Here is a 12,819-nt window from a genome sequence, read left to right as displayed (position 1 = left end):
AGCTCGTTGCACGGTGTTAACGAAGAGAAGACATCAATGCATGGCGTAAGGAGCCCCCGCAAGACATTTGGCCCCCTGGGTGATTTCTTGTAGGGGACTAGGCTTTGCTTTTCGGTGCGGAGCTCCCAGCAGCGGGGCTCATCCTGATCATTATTTTTACATCCTTTGCATCTCATCCTAACAGGAGAGGTTTGGGGTTATGGGGAAGGGGAACTCGGTGCCGGCACAATTGTTCTGCCATCGGATGAGCCCGTGGGCAGCTCTCCTCTGCTGCGGATCACAGCTCCAGTGAGAGGCTGCAAAACCACAATGGGATTTAAAGGAGCAGGGAGGGGGAGAGGGAATGGCAGGTTTGTTTTCCAGGGTGACTGAGCCATGCAGATGGCTTGCTGCCACCGAAAAGAAAAAAAAAAAAAGACCTTTTTCCCCTTTCTTTATGCTCATGCTTGTTCTTGTCCTACTGTGAGCTGCTTCAAAGAGCTAACCAGTGCAAATGCTAACCTTGCTCCTAGTTTTGCCCTCTTCCCTGCCAAAAAAAAGAAGAAAACTGAACAATTTTTTTTATTTTTCACTGCGGTTGGGGCCACCACAAGGCAGTCGGGTGGTCTCGGTTGAGCCGCTACATTTTAGCATCCTACTGACAGCAACAGCTTTCTGGGGTCCCAGAAAGCCGGGTAGAATTCAGGTCATGTCTCCTCCTTGCACATAGAAAAAGATTGCCTCATTTTCCAGGAATTAGGAATATGTCAGAGGTGGGGGTAAATCCTGCCTTTGATTGTGGACGGCTGTATCCGGATAGGATCTGGGCAGTTTCTGCAGCACTAAATACTAATTCTCTGCTTTCTGGAAGCACGGGGAGGTGGTCCTGCAGCCAAACCCCCCTACAGCAGCATCACACGCAAGGACCGTTTTTGAGCCACTTATTACTTTATAAAGAGATTATTTCCTTCCCCGCCCCCCAGCATCAGTCATCTTGACAAGATCCACTTATTTTAAAACATACGTCCTGCAGTCTAAAACCTAGCCTTTCCTATAGGAAGCTCTCGAGCGGTGTACGGGAGACCACAGTGCATATGCGCTATATATAAATATATTTATATATAAAAATATATAAATATATATATTTATAAAATATTGCTGAAAACACCAGTAGCGGTTGTTCAGGTTTCTAACCCTGATTTTTGAAAAGGAAGGTTTAAAACAAAGATGCAATGCTGAGCATCCCAACCCGCGGGGCAGCGGTGCCGAAGCCGGTTTCTTTCTCCTCGGCAGAGCCGGCGCCGTGACGTCAGGGTGTTTTTCTGCAGAGCTCGCAGGATGTTGCAGCCGGCCAAGAGCTGTGTTTATGTTGATAACATTACAAGTATTTCCTCTCTGTTTCCGAAACCAGCAGGGAGGGAGCCGAGGGGGAAGGGAGACTCGGGTTTCTCCAGCTTTGGGGTAGGACTCTCGAGGCCTTTTATGTTAAGAAGTGGGTAACGGCGTACCGCTGGCACTTATTTATACTGCATTTGGGAATAGGGAGTGTTTAATAGCAGGGGCTGGGAGCCGGGAGCTGGGCTGGCACAGCCCTCCCCTTGTGCAGGGCTCTTTTGCTCGCTCTCTGCTCTGGATCCGGTTTTAAGGTGATAAAGCGGCGCTGGCAGCTGATTGCCGGTCACAGGAGCAGCTCCCGGGATTTTTGTGTAATGATCTGCACAGCAAGCCGTGATGCTCTTGGGGGGCTGCCCGGCGTCCTGTTTCTTTTGACATTCACAGTAATAAAACCATAAAAACTCAGGATCTGCACAGACTGCCTGCATCCAGCTTTCTTCATGAAAATGGGGCAAGGCTTGGGGAAACTCAGTATTCTCTCCCCTTGCCAACCCTTTCCTCCTAATGCAATCTGCTCAAGGATCAATGAACTTATTAAATGTAATATCAAGGGGGTTTTAAAGGCAGGCAGCTGCCTGCCCACTGATGTAATTCCAGGGCATCGGAGCTGTGCTGCTGGCTCAGCAAAGGAGAGACCTGCATTGATGTTTGGACTCAATGCTTTTAAGGGTCTTTTCCAACCTAAATGATTCTATGATTCTATGATCATCCCTCCATCCCAAAGGGGTTTTGCAGCTGGTACCCATGGCTGGTCCATGAATCACCTGTAGCTCTCGTCCATATAGCAATCGTGGTTGTGGAGATAGAACCAAGCTCTTTTATTGTATGTGGGTTACTTCCCCATAACGGAGGGCAGAAAGAAGAGGGAATTTACAGCTTTTACTTCTTTCCACCCACCCTCCATGTCCTGCTTTTGATACCAAGGGAAAATATGTTGAGGATGGGAGAAAAGAGCTTCAGGGGCCAACGGGACATTTGGCTGTTGGCCTTAGGGAGTGTGTGTGGGGTCAGTATGGGCTAACCCGTAGGTCTTTCCTTCCTTAACTTTCTCAAAAGGACTCCCAGGACCACAGAGAGGAGAGGAACCAGGTCCTCTGGGGTCCAGTCCCAGCTCTGCCACCCTTTTGCTGAGTGACCATGAACAAATTGTCATTCCCCCTGGTATTTGAGGTGTGCTGCAAGAGCTGGAGCAGCCAGCTCAAAAGATCCCTGAAGCCATTAAGAAAGGCTTGGAAGAGATTAATATCTATATGGTTTTCCAATGATCGGTTAATTATGGGCAAGGTGTTGAGGAGCAAGATCTCAGCATGAGGAGCCAGTAGGATGCCAGTGCAGAGGGAGCATCCTCATTAGCAACTGGTTTGTCTGCCCTTGGGTCAAACTGCTACTGTGGAGCTAGCACTGGCATAGCTGTGGGAACCCCGAATGAACAGGACCCCAAATGAACAGGAATCCCAAATGAAGAGGATCCCAAATGAACAGGATCCCAAATGAATGGGAACTCTCATTTTGAGAAATGGAGTGGGGGCGGAGAGTAAAGAAGCCACATCCACCTGCAAGAATGGCGTTTCTATACAAATATTCATCAAAACACAGCAAACAGTCACTTTTTTCCCTAGTAGTGTTTGCAGAAGAGCCAGGTCTTTTCCTTTACCTTGTTACTGTTTTCTTGTTGTGGTAGCGATGGGTTCCCAGCAAGGGAAGCAGTTGTGATGGTGAGACCTTAGCACCTTCATCAGTCCCTGTGAGGTTTCAGGAGCATCTCAGTGCTGCTGCTAAGTTCGTTTGGAGATTCAGCGTGGGCTTACGTTCCTTCTGCCTTTGCATGTGGGTCTGATCACAAAGAGCACCCTATTTCTGTGGGTTTCCACAGTGGGATGCTAGAAGGATCTGTCTCCTGCAGCGAGTTGCTTTCATTCTTGCTCGTGGTGCAGCTTCGTGTGCTTCCCAGTTGCAATTAAGCACGGGGAGGACACGAGCTCCCTTTCCTCACTGGAGGGGTGGAAAACCTCTTTGGCTTAGGACCAACTCAGCTCCAGAGTGCAATTGCTTGTTGAGTGGCCTCAACGAGCACCAAGAGTGGAGCATGCCATCAAAAACCTACCAGTTGTGGGTTTTCCAGACATCCCAGCCTGGAGCAGAGCTTCAGGGAGGCATTGCAGGACCAGTCCTGCTCTTACCAGTGGCAGGAGGACTGAATCAGTTCAAATTTGTCCAGACAGATATTTTAACCAGTGATGAAACCCTCTGGAAAGTTGGCTGCTTGCACCAGTGGGACCCCTTGGAGAAAGCCCTGCCCCAGGACTGGCCGTGGAGGGAGCCGAAGGAAAACTCTTATCTCTGGAGCTTGGTTTCCTTCTGGTTCAGGGTTTGTCTGACCTTTTGGTCACTGAGTAAGCTTGACTTTTGCCAGGTTTTCTTTCGGGGGGGAGGAAAAACATGTAAGTGGGTGGTGCTGGTGTGAGGATACTCCTGGGTGGGGAGGATCTTGTGTTTCTGATATCGTTTCCAGCGTGTTGATGACTTCAGTGTTGTCCTTTTGCCCGGAGTTTGGGATGGGTCTAGATTGAAGCAGATTTAAATAAATAGAACAAGAACAAACAACACAAGATGTATTTAAGAGGGGGAGGCTTAGACCGCGTATCAGGAATAAAACCCTTTCTTGGCAGCCTGTTGAGTTGACTTGGCAGCGAGATCTCGCAGCCTTCTCCCAGGAGATACTGAAGATGCAACTGGACATGTGACAAAAACCTGAAGAACAGGAGAGAGTTGTACGGCAGCTGTCGGTCAATGGCATGTAGCAGAGGTGTCTCCGAGCCCTCTCTGGACTTGTAGCAGATGTGAGATGCTGGCCCGTCCTTGTGAGGCCCCAGGGCTGTGTGCTGGTCTGGGGCTTGGCAGCTTTGGGCTTTCTTCTGGCCAGGATGATGATGTCTCACATCTCGCTGTCGTTTGCCTGAGCCTCTGGATCCATATCTGTTTGGGAGGAGGTGACGATACCCATTTCTCAGGAGCTTTTTGAGGTCTACAGAGGAAAGATATCGCCATAAAAACCTTGTATTTAAAAGGGCTGGGGGAGAAAGCATGGGGGAAACAACTTTACTGATGTCATCGTCCTGTAATTTTGCAGGACATTTCCTGGGAAGAAACAAACAGAAACAACGAATGTGCAGCCTGTACTTGCAGATGACCTTGGATTAATATTTACGGGTATTTGTTTCATCCGCACGTGCAGGGAATCTGATGGGGTTTGAATGGAGCTGAGCCTGGCCTTCTGCGTGTGTTCTGCCCACACCCAGTAACAGGCAGGGGCTTCAGCGAGCTGGCAGGGATCTGCTGGGCACTGCCCGCAGGAGGAGCTGACCTCTCCTATCTTCCCTGCCTCCAGGTCCTGGGCATTTTGGATCAAGGCTCCTTGCCATGGACTTCATATGTATTGTATTTTAGTTTGCTCAAAGTACGCTTATTTGCAGACTGTTACATGAACACATTATTAATTTCCTTTAAGACCAGGTACTTATCTTTAGTGCTCGGGTTCATATCTCATTTCTCTTGTGGTCTCCCACAGTTTGCTCATTCCCTGCTTCATCTCTGGTCGCCTTCGCTGGTCCACCAGACTGGCATCTCTCCATGCACCCTCCCATTGGGAACGCATGAACATATCAATAAATCCTTCCTATCCACATGCCTGCAGGGACTCCAGCCACACATTCACTCCTCCTTTCCAGCTCTACACACACAAGATTCACAGTGGCATCCCCAGTTTGAATTATTTTGGGTTGATGTTGCATGAGGGTTTAAATAACTGTCCTTTGTTCTCTTTCCCAGGTCAACATGGATTTGTGGTTCTTTCTCCTTTTGCTCGGAAGTGGCCTGATAAGCGTAGGTGCTAACAACGTTACGACAGGTAAACTATGCTTGTTGTCTCCTCTCTTTTGGCCCTAAGTCATCTTTAGGATCAAAGGAGTAAGTGCTCACGTGCTCGGTGACTTACCCCTTCTGCCCTCCACTTAACTGTAATGTGAAGTGTCAGAAAGAGGGTGATGGGCTGCAGGTGCTCATAAATGGGACCAGCAGGTTTTGCCTCTAGCAAATATTGATCCTCTCTCACAGGGGCTCTAATCTTTATACCTCCTCGATATCATAATATGTATTCAAGTTACCAGCTTTTATAGGGTGTGCATCACCATGCTGTGCAAAGCATTCCTTGTCCTGGACTCAGGATTTTTTGGCTGTTTTGTCCTTGTAATTACAGTCACAAGAATCTCTAGCATCTAAACCTTCCAGTGTTGCAGAAAGGCATCTCATGGAGGTTCCCTTGTGCTTTCTCCTCTCGCAGAGCCACCCACGACAGTGCCCACCTCCCCCAGGAGCCCCACCAAAGCTCCTACAGCAGGTCCTGAAGATGGGGCTACGACAAGCGCAAACAGCCTCAACGTTAGCACTCCAGTGACTGTTTCTACCATGGCGTCAAAGCCACCTACAACCACAGCCACCAGGATGTCCCCCAACACTACCACTGTCAGCTTCAACTCCTCCACCCTGCGGACAACTGTGCCCGTGCCCCCAGCCACCTCCCTGCTACCCAGCATGACGCCATCTACTCCACGCACCGCTCTCCCCAGCACAGAAGCGGAGACGACGGAGAGGAATTTCAGTGCGACGGTGACGACACAAGAGACCTCTTCTGCTTCCCACAATGGTAGGCATCTCCTTCACCTCTTCTTCTCCAGGCCACCCTGTCTCTGGGTTTTTTAGTTTGCTCTTCTTTTGTTTTGCTGAACAAAAGGGAATGAGACGGTACTGGGGCAAATTCCATGGTGATACAAAACAATGTAACTCCCTGAACTGACAAGATCAGAAAAGATTTATCCTACCAAAGTTTTGGGCTTCTTGCCAAGATGCTGGGGCACCAGAAACCCTAGGATCTCGTTCCACTTTTGTCACAGATGAATTTCATCACTTTTTGTGGTTTCCGGAGTGTGAAACGGGGCTAGTACTGCACAGCTTCCAGGTGCTGGCTGAAAAGTTGATCCGTAACGGGTCTTTGTAGGCAATAGCAATAAATCACTCCGGGTTGCTGCTCAGCTGCAGAGCTTGGGTTATCCAGAGTGTTGCTACATTTATTTGTATTTTGGTAGCCACCATGGGCTCAAGCCATGCTTTTTGGCACTACAAGCACACACACAGCAAGGCAGTTCCTGTCCCAAAAGATGTAAGATTTAGACTAGAGGTGGCCAACCAGGGTTGAGAACCAGCACCTGGGGAAGGCTGGTAAGTTGGTTCATTATCCAAGATTAGCCAAGCTGGGGATGCAGGATGATGTGGTAGGATGGTGCTGGCCCATCTGGTAGGGTAATCTGTATGCTCCACCTGATGGCTGCTAAACTGCTTGCAGACACAAGCCACACATAATTTGATAAACCATCTGAAGGTGCTCTCTCTCCACCATGATGAGCACCAGGAGAAATGCTGTGAGACCTTACTGAGCAGAGTATTCCACATGCTGGATATCTTAGTCTTGCATTTGCTGGCACATCCGATGATGGGGTGGATGCCCTGTTCCTGGAAGTGTTCAGGGCCAGGTTAGATGGGGCTTTGAGCAACCTGATCTACTGAAGGATGTCCCTGCCCATGGCTGGAGGGTTGGACTAGATGATCTTTGAAGGTCCCTTCCAACCCAAACCGTTCTGTGATTCTATGCTTACATTATCATTTTTTTCCCCATTACTTGGACTACTTTAATCTTTGAAATGTCTAGATGAGCAGGAGTTGTCTCTATTGCCATCCTGCTGTCATTCCCCTCTTGGCACATCATAAAAGTGGCCCCTAAGAATGTAGTTTGGCTGCTTAATGTAGGTTAAGAGCAAAAATCAGGCAAAAAGAGGCTGAGGGGACCAGAAATCTTAGCTGATCTGTGACTCTTCAGCCATGGTTTGTCCATTGCTGCATCGTTTGAGACCCAGCTTTGATACTACTTACAACAGTTATATAGCAGTGCCCACTAGAGCTTATGGTGAAAGCCTTGGCAGTGAAGGATTTAGTGGAAAAACAGGATGGGTAACTTGGTGGTGGGGTAGAAAAGACTGAAAGAAGATAATACTGGAGTTAATGCAGGGAGATATCAAGTGTACATTCCTTAATAAATTTCTCAAGGGATATTGGGTGTTGGGTATCTAAACCCCTCTTCATATCAGTGTCACAGTCAGTGTGTGCCCTCTTCCTCTGGGCGTCTTTGGAAACCACAGCCCATGAAGCTGCAGTGAAGTTGTCTTTGCTACCAACATAGGAAGGGATGTGGCTGAAGGAAGTTTGCAACCCAACTTTCTTAGCATCCTGCCATTCCTGAGCTCATCCAGCTTCCTTTCAAACACAACTCCTCAAGGCTTTTTTGCAGAGTGAAGGAGTCCAGAGTAACCTTAGATACATGCACAGTGCAAGTTCAGAATAAACGTAGCCTTTGAATGGGAGTGATGGAGGCAAAAGCCTTAAGTACTGCTAAAATCTGGATTTTGTAATATGATGTCTGCTAGCAGGGAACTGAATTTATAATTTTTGTCTTTGCTGCTTTTTCTGTGACTTGGGTTACTGGTTTTGGTGAACTCCCGTGGTGTTTGGTATGACACATTGGCCATTGCACCATCAAGGCCAGATGTGGCTTCTCACTTGATGTCAGTCCTGAGAACAAATGACCAAACCCGATTCTCTCTTTATTTCAAGTAATTTGTCAAGGAGCAAAATTAGTTTTAGGGCTACCCTTGCCATTAGTCTCAATGGGATATTTGGATATCAGTCATGAAAGAATTAAGTGGTGCTCAAGAGAGGGACAAGGGCAGAAGGCACCGCATGAATTACATGTTGTACAGGCAGTTCCTGCTTCTCCAAACCTACCAAGATTGTCCTCAACCCCATGCTGCAGCTCTTCACACGTAAAACAGGGGTGCAGGTTGCCTGTGCCGGCAGCATTGCAGCAGGAGAGCTGGGCTGTGCTCTCGTTGGCACAGGTTTGTTGTGGCTTCCTCTAGACGAGACATCCAAAATAGCGGGGAGAGGCTTTCCTTGGATGCTCATCGTCCCCATCCTTGAGCCCAGCTGCTCTTAATTGAACTCTTGGCTCAGCCGCTCTTTTAAAATTATGCACGAGTGTTATCTCTTAATATTTAAGTGCTAATGAATTACACTAGTGACTTGCTGGTTATAGGGTTGAACAGACTGTATTATCGATTAAGAGCGGTAGTTGTGTTTTTATCAGTGTTATAGCTTGGCTTCAGCTCCCTGCTTTGCTGATAAAAAGTTGCTTTTTGTTCCTTTTTCCTTGCTACTAAGTGAAGGCTGAAATTCAGTTTAACATCCTGGCTTTGTAGCTGGTGTTTTAAATGAAGGATTTACAAGAAGATGATGAGAGTTACTAAATTTGTTACTGTCTTGGTCTTTGATCCTTCCTGACTTATTAAAATATATATTTCTTTGTTGCTAAGAGACTTTTGTTTTCTTTTTCTGCAGGTAACTCTGACAGAAGAGGTAAGAATTTTATATTTCATTGCTCTTTAGTCAAGCCCTCAGTAAAAACATTTCAAGAAGTATTCTGCTATTAGAAAGCGCTCCTTATGACACACTTCCAAAATTGCTTTTACAAAGCCTATCAAGCTCTTTAGAAGAGCTAGTGACACCGTGCTATCTTAATTTGTGTTGAGCTCTTCTTTTTAGAGATAAACAATCCTGTACCAATTTGTACGTGTCCTATTAGATGCAAAGAGTTCCTGCTGCATGCTCTGAAAATACCAGTATTACCATCCTTAGAGTTGGAAGACCAAAGTCTAAGAAGCCATTCAGGAAATTTCCTTCTTTCTTTGCTTATGAATTGTCTTTATTGACTGTGACTTACCCTATTTGATCTGGACCAATTCTGCAAAGGATGTGAATGATTATTATTCTCCTTAATTCTGTTGGCAAGCAGTAGCACAAAGCCATTTCATGTAATATAATAGCACTTAGGCGCATGTTTCCATCTCTTAGTTCTAAGAACTGGCATCACTACCAGAATATCTGCAATTACTCATTGCTTTGGCAGTATAGGAGCAGGTAGAGCGGAGGTGCAGCTGGACTCCTTGCCACCTATAGAAACAAGCTTCCTCTGTGTGTTTTCATCATTGTTCTGATGGGTGTTTCAGCTTTGTAAACTCCACGGCAATCCACTTTATGCTGCTTGGTGTGCCAAGCTCACACTGTCCTGCTGATGGTATAGAGGAAGAGACAGGTGCTCTGCGATTGTTACTGTCAATACATATTTGCACAGAGGAAATAAAAGGGATGCAGGTCAGAGTGAATTCGTTTAAAATAATGGTTAAGCTGCTGTAGACATGTTCAGTGTAATTCCCTTGGATCTGGCATGGCTTAGGTCTGATTTTGTGATCTCTCTGCCGTTGTTCATCCCTGCTCCTGAGAGCAAAGAAATGAAAAATGGGGAAAAATCTGACTTCCTAACAATATCAATATGAATATTGCTAATATTAACATTAATACTAGTAAAATAATTAATATTGTCCATGTCCTGTGACTTGGAGGATTATTATAGGGGGATTGGTCACAATTCCTGGCTCCCCGACACCAGGAAGCAGCACTGGGAGCAAAACTGTGACAGCAAGAAGTGGAGGGGCCGCTGTTGCCATTAAGTACAGCTGTTGGTAAAACTTGGCTTGGGTTATGTAGGGGATGTGTTGTTTTCCCAGTGACTCTAAAGGCACTCATTCTGTCTCTGCAGGTCATTCTTCTCCTGCTTTAAGATGATGGAGTTACAGTCAGTGCCTCTATCCTGATTTATTCCAGGAAACAATTTTCTCTGATATTTTAATAATTTCTGGATGTGTAAAGGATACAGAAAATTGTTTTGATTTGTTCTTGCATCTAGATGTGGGATTAGTTAGACACAGGGTTAGCTAATGTGTTTCTTTCTGACCTAAATACATCTTTCCCAAATTATACCCCCTAACCACTATAGAATATATCACATCAAATGTAGAATATATCACATCTTATATAAAATATATCACATAATGGAGAAAATTGATGCAGATTACAGCAAGAGCCACCCTCCCATCAGCTTATGTGGCTTTTCCATTTAAAAGGTGAGTCTCTGCTAGATTAAGGGGGCTTTGCCACTAAACCCTCTTAAGGTTAGACAGAACTGTGAAACTCTAGCAGATTAAATCCAGGTACACTGATTTCTGCAGGACTAACCAGGACAAGATAAGCTCTGCTCAGAGCTGAAGGCCTTTGAGCTTGTGTTGGAGTTTTTCATTAAATCTCAGGAGAATGTTGAGTGATGGTTTACAGTGAGGTGAGCCATGGGAACACATCTGGTCTCATTTCAGATGTGTGTCCCCTGGGAACTGCTGGAAGATTTTTAATCTCTAACGTTGGAAAGAGGAGAAATAGGTAGTTTTCTTACCAGGAAAGTTACAGTAATAACCTTCACAACGATATCCCAAAACTAAAAGCTTTCCTAACAAATTCTTGATTGAGGGTTGTTTTGAAGATGAGGAGCACAGAAGTGAATTTATCTGAATTAGTGAAAATCTTCTGCCTTATGGCTTGAACTCATACTGTCGCGTGAAACCATTCCCAGTGGTGTATCTCAGACAGGAGGCACACTTTGACAACTATTATTTATGACTCTTGCAGGAAGCAAGTAGTCCTTTTATTTCCACCCCCCTCCCAAAACAGCATCAGCAGAAGAGATCTCTGCAAGCTTTGGGGCTGTTGAGTGCTGGAGCTGCACGTGCTGCGGCATCGGTGCTGAGCAGCATGGAAGGATGTTTGCAGGTGGCTCTGCTTGCCTTGGTCTTCTGATTTCTGGTTAGAAAGGTTTTTTCCTGAAGTCAGACTGATGGGAATTAGTGGTTTGCCTTTCCCAGCAGCACCCAACTCTTGCAGATTCTGCAAGTCCTTCCCATCCCCTTTTAGCAACTGTGGCCTTTTAAGGCATCTGTAAGCTCTTTTTGTGCTACAAGAGATGGTTTAATCCTTCGCAAACCTTGAAGGGAGAGGCTGACCCAGGTGTCCTTGTCAGGCTCACTGAAAAGTCTTGCCTGCTTTCCCCAGGGTAAAGAGAGTAAAGCTGCACAAATATTTATGATTTTACCTGTTCAAGGGGTGATGCCATGCTCCAGGCTCAAGCTCTGCGTCTGAGACAGCCATGAGGATGTATCAGCAAGACAGATCCCTTCCCAGTGGGGCAGTGGAGATAAGTGCCTTGCTTTCTTCTGCTCAGTGCCTGGAGTTGGTGTAACAGATAAAGCAGTCATTTCAGTAAGCAGAAAACCACTTGGCTGGAGAGACACTAATGCCTCCTGATGTGCCACCTCCTGAAGGGATCATCTGATGGCTGCACTGTAGAATCCTGGCATGGTTTGGGTTGGAAGGGTCCTTCACAGATCATCTAGTCCAACCCCCCTGCAATGGGCAGGGACATCCTTCGCTAGACCAGGTTGCTCAGAGCCCCGTCCAGCCTGGCCTTGAATGTTTCCAGGGATGGGGCATTGACCACCTCTCTGGGCAACCTGTGCCAGGGTTTCACCACCCTCACATTAAGATGTTTGTTCCTTATGCCCAGCTTCAACCGACCCTCTTTCAGTTTAAAACCATTGCCCCTTGTCCTGTCGCTACAGGCCCTGGTGACAAGTCTCTCTCCATCTTTCTTATAAGCCACCTTTAAGTATTGAAAGGCCACAGTAAGGTCTCCCCAGAGCCTTCTCTTCTCCAGGCAGAAAAATCCAACCTCTCTAAGCCTTTGTTCATAGGAGAGGTGCTCCAGCCCCTGATCATCTTCATGGCCTCCTCTGGACCTGCTCCAACACATCCATGTCTCTCCTGTGCTGAGGACCCCAGAGCTGGACACAGAACTGCAGGTGGGGTCTCACCAGAGCGGAGCAGAGGGGCAGAATCCCCTCCCTTGACCTGCTGGACACCCTGCTTTGGTTGCAGCCCAGGATATGGTTGGCTTTCTGGGCTGCGAGCACACACTGCTGACTCATGTCCAATTCTTCATCCACCAGTATCCCCCAGTCCTTCTCAGAAGGGCTGCTCTCAGTCCCTTCATCCCCCAGTCCGTACTGATACTGGGGGTTGCCCCGACCCATGTGCAGGACCTTGCACTTGGCCTTGTTGAACTGCATGAGGTTCACATAGGCACAGAAAGGGCCATGCCTACCTTCCAGAAATGCATCCAGGCATGGTTTGAAGAAAGCAGGCAATGAACCCTCTCCCATTTCCCTATGGATGGGTTGCAATAATGCATCCATATCCCACCAGGGTGGACAGAAAGCAGAGAGAGACCTGGAGCTCAGGAGGATCCTCTGGCTTTGAAGCAGTGCTCTGCTCATTGCATACCTCTCCCAACACTGCTCACTGCCGTGGTAGCACCTTGTAGGAGATGGGGCCAGAGGA

The 12,819-nt window shown here is 47.0% G+C and overlaps 1 protein-coding gene across 7 annotated transcripts in view; it reads left to right on the top strand.

Annotated features, from left to right (window-relative positions):
* Nucleotides 1-12,819, top strand: part of PTPRA (protein tyrosine phosphatase receptor type A) — a 129,505-nt gene that overhangs the window by 94,356 nt on the left and 22,330 nt on the right. For all 7 annotated transcript variants that reach the window (XM_075045840.1, XM_075046106.1, XM_075046012.1 and 4 more), the window contains 3 exons: nt 5,203-5,281; nt 5,714-6,076; nt 8,878-8,895. In XM_075045840.1, coding sequence (XP_074901941.1) covers nt 5,203-5,281; nt 5,714-6,076; nt 8,878-8,895 — 460 coding nt within the window. The remainder of the gene's footprint in view (nt 1-5,202; nt 5,282-5,713; nt 6,077-8,877; nt 8,896-12,819) is intronic.

The sequence above is a fragment of the Buteo buteo genome, chromosome 1, assembly GCF_964188355.1.
Source record: "Buteo buteo chromosome 1, bButBut1.hap1.1, whole genome shotgun sequence".
Lineage (NCBI taxonomy): Eukaryota > Metazoa > Chordata > Aves > Accipitriformes > Accipitridae > Buteo > Buteo buteo.
Note: the sequence above shows the minus strand (reverse complement) of the source record. Positions and strands in the feature narration are given on the sequence as shown.